At 39.5% G+C, this 12,880-nt stretch overlaps 1 protein-coding gene across 1 annotated transcript; it reads right to left on the bottom strand.

Annotated features, from left to right (window-relative positions):
• Positions 1-11,717: 11,717 nt before the first annotated feature.
• Positions 11,718-12,520, bottom strand: LOC128739598 (uncharacterized). Its single transcript, XM_053835094.1, has 4 exons — positions 12,452-12,520; positions 12,219-12,383; positions 11,992-12,144; positions 11,718-11,879 (listed from the first exon to the last, which is right to left on the bottom strand). The coding sequence occupies exons 1-4, from the start codon at positions 12,518-12,520 to the stop codon at positions 11,718-11,720; spliced, it is 549 nt and encodes a 182-aa protein (XP_053691069.1).
• Between the last annotated feature and the right edge of the window lie 360 nt (positions 12,521-12,880).

The following is a 12,880-nucleotide window of genomic DNA, read 5'->3' as shown; positions in this document are numbered from 1 at the left end:
AAACCTCAATTACTTAAGATCAACGAGTTTTACGATGTCGCAAAATTTCAATGTCGTATGTTTTAAATTGAATGAGTTATAACTATTTTAAAACTGAAAAGGTACCCGGGTACCCTGTCGCACACATAACGGTTAAGGAAAAGTGCTTTACATGTATTATAAAGCAATCGAAACAGTCTTTTTTCACAAAAACTCAAATCGAAACTGCTGGATTTGACAATATAAACAAACCACCCAGTGGTGTTATTTGACGGTTAAACTGACGTCATCATGAAATTATCTATATACCTAGCTAACTGTTGAAGGACTGTTGCCAAGCAAGGTCATAAATGCCATAATAAGAGTACAAAGCAAAGCCATGGATTTATACCGTCTTTAGACATTACCCTTCTTTATCGACAGACTTCGCAGCCGGCTATTACAGTACAGGAAAATTACGGGGCCGGTGCAACAATCCTACTGACTCTAACTAGCAAGCACCGCTTAGCCGAGATTCGAACTAATACGAATATATTCGAAATAATAAGAGTACAGTAAAACCACTGACAAACTGACATGACACATAGAAGAAAATCCTTTAAAAATCATAGTCCTACACATTTTGCTTGCACACTAGCACCCTCTTTTATGCATGTCGCGGAGTAGCTTGCATTTGCAGGGTTTTATGCTGTAGGGTTTTTACATTTGAATGGTTTTATACTGAAAACTCGAAGCAACACTCGCGCGCCGCGGTGTAGCCATGTTACGAAACATGCTTTATTGAAAAATGAGTGGTTTTTTATTGGACGATGGAACTAACGCGAGTGTCTCGTCTGTTTGTCTGTGGTAAAACTAAAATGTTACTTGAGCTGTCGTATGCTGGCCCAGCGTTGACAGCAAATTGTTTTCGACGCTGATATTATTTAAATTATTTATTTATGAAATCCATTAAAAATGCACGCGCCACAGAAATGTGTTAGGGTAGACGCACCATTGGAGGTGGTAGTACCAGTAGTGGTGGAAACTCGAATTATTCCATTATTTTTGCAGATTTTGGCACAAGTTTGATACTTATCAAATAATACTGTTACTGGTAGTTCGATACTTATCAAACTTGTACCAAAATTTGCCACAATAATGGAATAATTCAAGTTTCGAGCACTACTGGTACTACCACTACTACTGGTGCGTCTACCCTAATGTTGATAATCAAGGTTGCGGCACATTTCAAACCAAGCCGGATTGGTTGTAATCACCGAATAGCAACGCAGAGTAGCAAGGCGGTAGTTAAAAATAGTTCACTTACGTTATCCTTACCACTAGGTGGTAAATTCCTCACACTACTGCTCAAAGAGAGATTGACTAATGATGACAATCAACATATCGCAGCCACAAGACCTTCTGCTGTACTGCCGACTACGATCACATTAGAAGGCGGAAATGCACTTCCGAACAACTATAGCGAATGAAGCGTCAAGTTAGGTTTAGTGATGAGAAAGATATCGATTTTGCTTTGGAGTCCCCCGCACGTTCTGGTAGTAGATAAGCAGTGGCTTCAAAGAGTTTTGTTGTAAATCAGGCACAGCGCTGAAAGTGGTTACGGGTTAACAGAAATATTGTTCAAGTTATCGCCCCTTTCTGGACTGGGATTTTGGGATCTCTGTTCGTATTTATGTAGCTAGTATAATGAGGCTAAACTTATACGAGAAGATTTGAATTTACAAGAATGATAACTAATGAGTTATAAAATAAGTTTGTTCGTCTAAAGTAATGAAATTGGTATAACATGTTGGTGTGTTAACTCATTACATTAAAACTTGAACATAGTCGTAAGTGCAAGGAAATTGATCGAATTTTAATTTCTTCTATTAAACGAAAATTACATATAAAGATCTTTATTGGCGAATTCTTTTTGGAAGCATTCTGTATTAAAGCTTGAGATTATGGACCTTTTTGAAGTACAGAAGATGAAATCCTCTGCTGCTTTGAAGCTCAAATTTAGATTCACCACAGTAATATATCCTATAATACTTTGAAACTTTTCAACAAAGTATGTGATAGTGCATTTCCATTCTGACCACCAACGATATGAACAAATATGTGAACAGTCTTTCTGAAACTACTGCTTTGATGAGACAACAAATGATCCTTCCTGTTGTGTCCATCCTACCAATATTAAGTTCCTTTGTAAGATCTTTACTTACCTTTACTGTCGTGGTTGTTTGGGTTACGTTTGAAGCTTTGAATAGGATATCAGAAATCAGAACACTGTAGGAGGTTGATTTCAGTGAGTTGCAGCATAAGCTTCTGCACAAGGTGTGACAATGCAATCCGAAAACCTCACCTCCAACCAAGACCGCTACCAGTAAAAGCTTGTCATGCCATAAATTCTCTTCCAGACACTGCATCAAGTGTATACTCAATGAAATTAGTCATCTGTCACATCTACTGAATTGTCTGCATTTGCAAATAAGCCGCACCCGAGCGGCACACGGCTCTCTGCATCTGCACAATGTATCTGTCTTTCACTGCACAGCACAAGACACCTTTACCTGCTGGTGTGTCAAGTTTCCCAGGTTGGATGGAGAAATGTTCCCTTCGTATGCAATGCGAGGATTAGTTATCCCAGTACTAGTGCACAGTGGCAGCTGCAAAGATGTTCGGCGGTGTATCCGTCAGGAAAATAGTGTTTGTATAGGATAAAACTTGTTTTGAATTTCGAAAAAAACAACGCTTTCATGTTGAAAGAAAACTCTGCTACCAATCTATCACCTTCGTTTATCATCAAAAAGCAAATTTCTTCAGAACTGTCTGTTTTCCATAGTATACTGAATTATGATACTTTCACTGAGGGATAGTGTTCAATAGCCTAATGTGGTACACGATGAATACAAACAACTGGAGGAAGTGTTTGTATGAAATAACAGGTACAGATGAGACCCTCGAAGTTTTTTTTGTCTATCGATACGCAGTCAAACTCTTTCACTTTTCTTTAGAAAGAGTAAATGCTTAATGTGAGAAATTTAAAATTAGACAACTGTAAAATCTTGATAATCAAGGCTAAATATATTGACCGAAGTTGGTGCTTGAACTCACGGCTCTCAATCTCCGGTTGAATGTGTTCATCCATTTACAACACCAAGCAGACAAAAAGTTGAGTCCTTCAGTATTTTTGATGGCATCTGGCACCTCAATCCGAAATAAGATACGTTTCATACTGTGGATACATTAAAAACATATAAATATTTCGGAAACAGGGTGCTTCTAAAAATTCTACATTGCTGCAACCATATAACAATGAAATTTTACTACAAAACTTTTATTTATTTTATTTTATTAAATTACTGAAAAAGTTCCCTAAACTAGTATAAATAAATACTAACAATTCAATGAAGATACAACTGCCAAACTAAAAGCAACGGCCAAAAATCATACTAGCAACTTGTATTAAGTGAAAGCAAAGAAAAAGGATTTTAGAACACATGAAAACAGCTTTGAAAACAACACGACTGGATTTTTATCTCGAGAATATCGATAGAAAGGCAGGACCAAATATGTTAACACTGCCACATTGTATGCGACTTTGCATCACAAAATAAAACATGAAAAAATCATTATTGACATATGCAGTTTCGTCAGTTTTTCTTGGGCATTTTGCTCTGTGATTTTGCCAATTCGTGTAAACACGGTCCCAGTGCAGTTTTCTTCGACTTTCGCCACCAAACGACTAGCTTCACAAGGAGAATAGTTGAACATGAACAGTGAACATGCTAGGCAAATACGTTGCTGACAGTGCGCTGTGTTACGTTTTCTATGCTCAAAAGAGCAGCACTATGTGCCGACATTATCAACAGTCTTTACAATTCGGTGACTTTTCAGCACCATTTCCTTTCCGTGTTCGACAGCGTAAAACGTTGTTAGTTTGCAAAAACGATTAGGATACAGTTTTCTTACAATCTGCTATGGGGTCTTACACGTGAACTTTTGTTTGAACTAAATGTAGACTTGTTGGAAGTGTTTAGAGTTCACATTTCGAACGAAATACTAAATCTTCTTCCCGCTTCCCTCTACTAATGAACTTTCAATTTTACTTTTTGCTGCGGCAACAATGAATGATTGATAGCACTGAATTCGTTACATATTCTACACAATTTTATGATAATTATAATATTACTTAGCACTTTTACTATTACGTTGGGGAAGAATAAATGCTACATGCGAAAAATGAAGATTCAGGCAAACTGAAAAATTTTTAATATTGGGCCAAAAATATAAGTTCAGCGAAGGTGAGAGTCGAACTCACAGCTTTCAATCTCTAGTCGAGTGTATTGTTTAACCAACTACACCATATTACTATTACTGTTTGCCCTCGCCTAGGGGAATTTCAATTATAACTATCGGGTTTTACGATCAAAATTGGGTCAAACCAGAATGTGTGTAAATTGAATAAATTTCCTACTAAAAATTCGTTTATACTTCCAACACTCCTTTCGGAATACGTCAATAGTCGCCTCCAGCGTCTGTTTTAACTTGACTGACTTCACAGCCAGCTGTTAGAGTACAGGACAATTGCGGGGCTAGCACTACGATCCTATTGACTCTAACAGCCTCTCCCAGCTGAGATGTTCGACATAAGACGACCGGTTTGTTAGACCAGCATAGTACCTCGAGGACATCTGGGAGGCTAATCGGGTTACGTATCCATTGTCTTCAAAAGTTAAAGTTTGGGAGAGCCGCCAACAATTTCCATGCATCGTAGGATTATCGTCAGGGAGTACCTACGCTTTCAATCCATTAGACGAATCTAGCAAAAAGTCGTTTGGGGAGAGCAAGGGTCAGTGGTCGAGCACTGGCCAGTGGTTGCGAATTAATTAATTAATACTTTCCACTTCCATCGGTACGTTTTCCAGGACTTCGTAGTCGAACGGGTGGTTCGACAGTAACTTGTTGAGATTTTGCTCGACTGTGGGAATGAGACGTTCCCATGCTCCACCCATGCGCGAGGATGCTGATGGACGAGAGTTTCACCTAGTGTGTTCCGTGATAAATTCGGTCGTCAGGCGTCCTTGATCCAGATTTTCAAGAGTAGCTTCCTGCTTCTTGCTAGAACCCCGAAACCGTTATCTATGAGAGCCTTGAATTATTGCGACCATTTGTTAGATCTATTATGATATACTCCTATTTGCTACTTATGCATAATCAGTTCGTTCCATCGCTATGACTGTAAGCAGGGCTGTCATTCGCTCACACTATGCGCCCAATGTTCCAATATTATGCCCTGTCGCACAGAGCGATTCGGCAACACACCTCTACAGCTAATATGCACACAGCGTACGAGCGAAAGCGGAGTGGGAGCGAACGACAGCACTCGGTGAAAATCGCCCAGTGAGTGACAAACAGCACTTGGTGCTGCCCTTTGCCACTCCGTGCGGAATTGCGCAAAAAAATTGTTTTGTATTTACAAATTTTCTGCCCTTTTAAAAGTGAAAATACACGCTGTACTGAACAACTAATATGGTCTATGTTAAGTTAGTACGGATCAGGCACCGCAACAGTAAAAATGTTTTTTTCAATCACACGACTTCAACTGACCCAGCGCAGGGTGTACAATCCAGCCGCGCAGAGTGCGGCTCTTGGTGTGGTAAAGCACGCAGCAAATTTATCACTCTGCGTTTGCGACTGCCGTAAAACGCGTAAAACACGAAAGAGCGTGTTTAGCAACAGAGACACTGAAGGGAATTTGTGGGCGAACACACACCGCTTGGCGAGTGTTGTGTTGTTTAAGAATGTGTGTCTTTTGGTCTGCGCTGCGGTTTATGCCACCTCTGACTGTAAGTGTTGGTCGCCCTATGATTTCGGATTTCCCCCCAATGACTTCCTTACCCAAGTAACAATTTGGGTGTTATTACACTCTTATGATGGCATTTAAGACCAAAATTGGTCATGAAAACCACCATAAGAGTACAATAAAACTCACATGGTTGCTTGGGTAATGAACTTCATTACTTTATCTTGTTGAGTGTAAGGACGCTCTTTCCAAGAATCTGCAGTTTCGCTGAATTGCACTGCATTGACATAGTATGATCTCCGAGGTCTCGACTGCAAATTTACACAAGCAACATATATCATCTGACAGCTTACCTATAGTTATTAGGTGATATCTGTTCGAACAGGGTTCGGTTATAAGACCGGTCAGCGACGTTACGCAAAGCTATGAAGCGTTGAATGTGTGTGTAGCTATCGGAAAATCATCCAGAGTATCTGACAAAAAATGCAAATAAAAAAAGTAGAAGGGCCTGTGTCTCAGATAAATTTCCTTAATGTTGATATTACGGGCCTTTCTATAGATATGGTATAAAGATTTAAAATTTGAGAATTATTAGGTCGAAGTCCATGCTACATCAAATTATGAATTCCACTCTTTAAATTTTTAAATGATACAATTCCAACTGAATTTTCTGATCCTATAACCTAAAAGGAATTTTGGAGCACATAAACGAACTAACTTCTGCTTCTGCCTTACAAGAAAGCATAAACTCAGCGCCAGCGGAGGCGAAAAGATATCAACCACTGGCTATTTATGTTTTGCAAACTCGTTGTTCACAGTCCAATAGTAGCAAGGTAACAGCTTTCTATTGATGTGTTTCGAATCATTGCTCAAAAAATATCATAGCATACATTGGATTCGTAGATCCATTTGTAGATCGTACACTTTGGAGCTTTAAGGCCGGCGCAGAATACGTACGTTTGCGTTAGCGGCATATTGACAGCTACTTTAAATACATGGAATCATATGAAACAACCCACAATGTGTCCGAATTGACTTTGCGGCTGAGTACTAAACTGTACTAACGCAACATTTACCGCAAAGTCACCCGCAAGATTTGAAACGTGTCAAGTCTTGCGTGTAACATTGCAGCAAAAGTGCTGCCGTTTCTTTTGCTGTTCGTGGGGATTCATGAAACGAAAAAAACGAAATGATGAAAATCATGTTTTTTTTTATCAAAATAATAAAAAATGATAGATTTATCTAAATATAGTATATAAATATATCACGGTAGATGTTGGATAAAACTGTTTTTATTTACATATATAAAAGTGAGCGTGAGCATACTGTATATTTGTTTGTATGTTTGTATGTTCCACCATAACTCCAGAATGCCTTGACCGTTCCCCACCAAATTTGGCAGACATATACCTTGACATAAGGGAATCAGAACTGAAGGAATTGACAAGAGAGGGGGGGTTCTTAACAGGAGGAGGCCCTAACTCCGGAACACCTGGATGGTTCAGCATCATGCTTGGCATACATGTTCGTTGACATAAGAGAAGCAGAACTGAAGGGATTGACAAAAGAGGGGATCATAACACAGAGGAGCCCATAACTTCAAAACGCCTGGACGGTTCTTCATCAAACTTGGCACTTATGTTTCTTGACATAAGGGAATCAAAACTGAAGGGGTTGACAAGAGAGGGGGAGGAGTTCTTAACAGGGGGAGGCCCTAACTCCAAGACGCCTGGATGGTTCTTCATCAAACTTGGCACACATATTCGTTGACCTGAGAAAATCCGAACCGAAGGGATTGACGAAAGGGAGAGGGGTTCATAACAGGGGGGAGGCCCAAACTCCGAAGCGCCTGGACGGTTCTTCCTTAAAACTTGGCACACATGTTCCTTGACAGAAAGGAGTCAGAATTGAAGGGGTTGACAAAAGGGGGGGTGGGGGGTTTAAAACAGGGGGAGCCCCTGGCTTCGAAATGCCTGGACGGTTCTTCATCCAACTTGGCACATATGTTCCTTGACATAAGTGAATCAAAACTGAAGGGGTTGACAAGGGGGGAAGCCCTAACTCCGAAACGCCTGGACGGTTCTTCATCAAACTTGGCACACATGTTTCTTGACAGAAGGGAATCAGCACTGGGGGTTTACTATAGGGAGATCCCTAACAGGGGAAGAAAGCAGTTATGGCAAGTGGCTGGATTTCTGAAAGATGGAATACGGTGGCCATTAACAAGGGGAAGGTTCAAAAACATAAAAAAGACTATTTGTCGATTCATACGGATTACCGACAAGAAGACAGATTTACAAGTGGCTGGGGGATAACATGAAGGAAACTGACAAAGGAAGTAGACAAGGAAAGCGTTTTGTTTCTTGCATTATGACAATTTTCGTTACAACACATACAAACAGACGAGACACTCGCGTTAATTCCTTTCGACCAATCAAAAATCACTCATTTTTCAAAAAAGCTGGTTTAGCAACATGGCCACAGCGCGGCGCGCGAGTGTTGCTTCGAGTTTTCAGTATAAAACCATACAAATGTAAAAACCCTGCAGCATAAAACCCTGCAAATGCAAGCTACATCGCAACATGCATAACAGAGGGTGCTAGTGTGCAAGCAAAATGTGTAGGAAGATGGTTTTTAAAGGATTTTCTTCTATGTGTCCTGTCAGTTCGTCAGTGGTTACTAAGAGACAAAGGGGCCCCGAGTAAGATCGAGCAATCAGCCAGTCAGAAATAAAAAATTCGATTCACGCTGTTTGACTAAAGGTAGAGGTATAGAGGTAAAGTCATCAAGTAAAATAACAAAAACTCACTTCGTTTTTGAGGAAAACATCTAGAATTTAGATGGTATCATTCGATAAACAAAGCAAAGCCTTGGATATAAATTCCTTTGAGACTGGACCCTTGTTTACCGACAGACTTCACAGCAAGTTATTAGCGTACAGGGCAATTACGAGGTTAATACAACAATCCTAGTGACTCCCGATTGACCGCCCAGCCGAGAGTTGAACATATGATGACAGGCATATTAGGCCAGTATATACATTTAAATGGTTTCATGTTTGACCTGTAGGAATAATTCATTAATAAATTTCACTAAATCTAAGCGAAATCTGCTGATATGGTAATGCTGCTTTTCTGGTGTCATCGAACGGATTGATTGTGTGTTCACTTTTCGTTTTGCGTCCGTTTTTAAATTTAGTACAAAACGGATCAAACGGATAACCAGCCGTAAACTCCAACGCTACCATAAAGTATTAATTGTGCGCAGCCCTTTAATGCATAAACGATTCTGTGACATTCCGGCTGTAACGACTTAGCTGGCTAAGTCAAGCCAGAACTTTACAAGACCTTCGTGTGATCTAATTTTTAGCAAAAATATCTACTGCAAACATTTCTCCTTAGGAAAGTGTCTATTCGTAGTTACTCCTATAATGAAAACCTTTGTTTTCATTTCACAACTGTAGATGCCTAGCCAAATCATTTAACTGCGAAGACGAATTCGTACTTACCCTGAATATCTCCCTTACGTTTAGCAAGGTAATATTTTCGACCCGGGATTTGTCCAAAGTCCATTTTTACAAATGTTTCATCATTCATTATTGCGGTATTAATTATTAGCTCTGGCTTTACAATGGTATTATCCAGTTCCAAGGTGATACGAGTCAGAAAATACTTATAGCTAGCAATAAAACCATAATAAATTTTTTTTTTTAAATTGAAGGGGTGTCTGATGCGAAGAATGATGCACTGAATGAAACTGGGTAATTTCGATATGAGGACCAATAATATATTTGGTCGTTCAGTGACAGATGGAACGCCAACCCGCACTCTCTCGGGTGGTACCAAAGTGTTTTTGCAATTAAACTACCGCCGCAACCTTATCCAATTTGGTCCCTCCAGTTTAACATATTCGCACACGCGGGAACGATATTCAAGAATCCCACCTACAACAGTGGCGGCAATAAAGCAGAGTATAGAGTATGGATTTCGATGGTTCGAATCACGGCTAAGCGGTGTTTGCTAGATAGAGTCAGTAGGATCATTGCACTGGCCTCGTAATTTTCCTGTACTCTAACAGCCGACTGCGAAGTCTGCCGATAAAGAAGGGTAATGTCTAAAGACGGTATAAACCCATGGCTTTGCATGGAGTCGGATTCGTATTCATGAAAAACAAATGAAGGAATATTAATGACCGTCTATGCGTGTGGAGGATTAACAAATTCTTTAACTACTGCTAACTGATCAATATATACGCACTGACGAACGGTCAACCCGATGACGTGAAGGAGAAGTTCTATGATTTTCTCGAAAGTATATATGGAGAGTGCCCTATCATCGGGGATATAGATGCACAGGTCGGACGCGAAAAGTTCTTTCGCCCTGTTACTGGTAGAGAAAGCCTCCATCCTACCACAACACGAAAATGCACAGTAATCCAAAAGGGCGAAAAGTGGAACTTTTTTCCTAGTGTCTCTTGTTTTCATTTTATCATCTATGGGCTTCAGCACTTTTGTTCGTATGAATATCCCCCTTAATCTAAAACTGTCAAAAGTTAGTCATCGCTTACTATAATGGAAATAATAAAATAACTTTTTTGTGTTAGGAAATATAGACATAGTTTCTTCTGCAAAGTTCTAAATATTGTAAAGACAAGCAACTTTGCAGAAGAAGTAAAATTTCTATCTTTATCGAGTGCTGAACTATAGGGCATATTCTTCAAAACTTCTTTAAAAATTGGTTTTCTATACGTAGCTTTTGTTAGTTGCATTTTACAAGTATACAATGTTCTAAGCAATTATTGAATTACTTAAAATACACGTTTTTGTAGAAGACTACAAATCTCTTGGACCTTTACTTGCTGAGTAAACGCATACTCAAGCTTTAAATTTCCATAGCTTCACAAGCCCATGGGGTAAAATGGGGCAAGCAGATTTATGAAATCAGCGCTTCATCTTAAAGCCTAAGTCGAGTCCTACAAACTTGTATGGGTTCCGCTTGTCCCCAACCACCCAAATGAGAGTACGGCAAACATACGTTTTATGCGTTTCACGTTCGCGAAAGGCTCGATACACGTTCATCTTTTTTGTGTTAGTAGATAGACACATGGTTTCTTCGAAAAAGTTATAGAAAATATAAACATAAACAACTTTGCTAAAGAAATAACATTTCTATCTCTATCGAGTGCAGAGCTGTAGAGGATTTTCTTGGGAAATTCATTAAAAATAAGTTTTCATATTTAGCGTATGTTGGTTGCACTTTACAAGAGTGTATGGTTCTAGGAGATTATTGAAAGACTCAAAACACATGTTTTTGCAGAAGGTTGCAAATCGCCATGACCTTTCCTTACAAAGTTACCGCTTATTTAAGCTTTATTTTTCCTTACTTCACGAGCCAAAAGCGATAACTTTGTAAGGAAGGACAAGCGGAACCCATATAAGTTTATAGTACTCGACTTAAGCTTTAAGATGAAGCTCTGATTTCATAAATCCGCTTGCCCCATTTTACCCCATGGGTTTGTGAAGCTATGAAAATTAAAGCTTGAATACGCGATAACTCAGCAAGTAAAGGTCCAAGAGATTTGCGGTCTTCTGCAAAAAAACGTGTATGTTGAGAGCTTCGATAATTGCCGGCAAAAACTATGATATTTACTCATGAATGAGGAAATCAAAGACTGGCTTATAAATCTAATGTTTTAAAGCGGCGTTTATAATAAAGATTTTATATGGTTAAACGCCTGTGTACAAAATTGTATAAAATGTCAGTTCAAAACGACATGAGGTTATATGAAAGAAAAACTCTTGAAATAAATAACCAATATTATATTTCCTGTATCATTAAAGTAAGTCTTTCAAGACATATATTCTTAATGCTTCATGCAGTAAGCGGTTTTCCGCGAATATATTTACTCCGATTGTGGAAACTTTCAGCATACAATTCCTGCTTCATTCAAGTCAAATTTCCTTCACCGCGAATGATATTCGCGTGCACTCAACCACCTTTTCATTGTTCCTGTCGCTGATGATTTCCGTGTACAACCGCCAGTCTCCGGCAAACGGTTCCGGGATGTCCAAACCCAAATCCCCGAGAACGGCATGGTCAAAATGTTCTACTTGCTGTGAATGAGATCATTTATACATTGTTTTTTTCCTTATCCCAGCGCGATCATTATTAGTGCGGATTAAATTCCGCGTTAAAGTTCAAGTGTTAACATAAGCGAAAACTTACACCGGCTTTAAAAGGACAATCGGACATTAAACTGCTAAGCACGTACCACGGTTCGCTATCTACCTTCAGTAGCGGGCATATATTGTCCACATTTCGGCTAATCTCGCCCGTCGTCCACGAGCCCTGCTTCAAACGTTCCGAGTAGACCCTCAACTGTACAAAAAGTAAATGTAAAGACGATTTATTACACTGTTTGAACCCTGCACGGTATCGGCACTTATGCTCACCTCGATAGGTGCCTTGTATTCTTCATTGAAAACTATTTTTCCGTTTAGTACCGAATTTCCTTCTTCATTTTCCAACGATTCAAGCTCATCGATGTTCACCGCCGGTAGCGGTATTCCGTTTTCACAGTCCTCAAAATAGGCGTTGACGTCTAAAACATACTTAGCCTGCCAGTAGTGAGTGATACAACAGTAGAAGGGTGCGTGAAAATGTGGAAGTTAATTCGAAAGGCAACCTGAACGAGTTCCTGCAGGAACAGAACCAGTACGGCCAGCGGCAAAATCGTCAACTTCAAGTGAGACATTATTGTTTAATTTTCCAACTATGAATTCACCCGAATCGGGCGACGTGGGGGAAATTTATAGGGCCGTTTTAGCCAATTTGCGTGTCAACGCTATCCGCCTAGAAACATGTTCGTGTTGAACAACTGTCAAGATTGATTATGGATAAACCGCACGCAAACTGGTACCTGGTGTAGTGTAGCAGCTGATTTCAACACGGGGATGTATGTTGATGAGTTTGTAGCAATATTTTCCTAGCTATGTTCAAATCTAGCTGCAATATCTGCAATTTGAATGAAATGTTTGTTCATATATTTTTCAGATAGAAGTGTGACGTCAAAAATAAATTGGATACTATTAATCTAGTTTCTATTCGCATGTCG

The sequence above is a fragment of the Sabethes cyaneus genome, chromosome 3 (genome assembly GCF_943734655.1).
Source record: "Sabethes cyaneus chromosome 3, idSabCyanKW18_F2, whole genome shotgun sequence".
NCBI lineage: Eukaryota > Metazoa > Arthropoda > Insecta > Diptera > Culicidae > Sabethes > Sabethes cyaneus.
This window is presented reverse-complemented; position numbering and strand designations above follow the sequence as displayed.

What these genes read in the sequence shown, in the direction of transcription:
- LOC128739598 (XM_053835094.1), bottom strand. Translation starts at nt 12,520, where the DNA reads ATGTCTCACTTGAAGTTGACGATTTTGCCGCTGGCCGTACTGGTTCTG. An exon ending in TCCTGCAGGAACTCGTTCAG is followed by an intron (nt 12,384 to 12,451) that starts GTTGCCTTTCGA and finishes CACTACTGGCAG; the next exon opens with GCTAAGTATGTTTTAGACGT. An exon ending in ATTGTCCTTTTAAAGCCGGT is followed by an intron (nt 11,880 to 11,991) that starts GTAAGTTTTCGC and finishes TCTCATTCACAG; the next exon opens with CAAGTAGAACATTTTGACCA.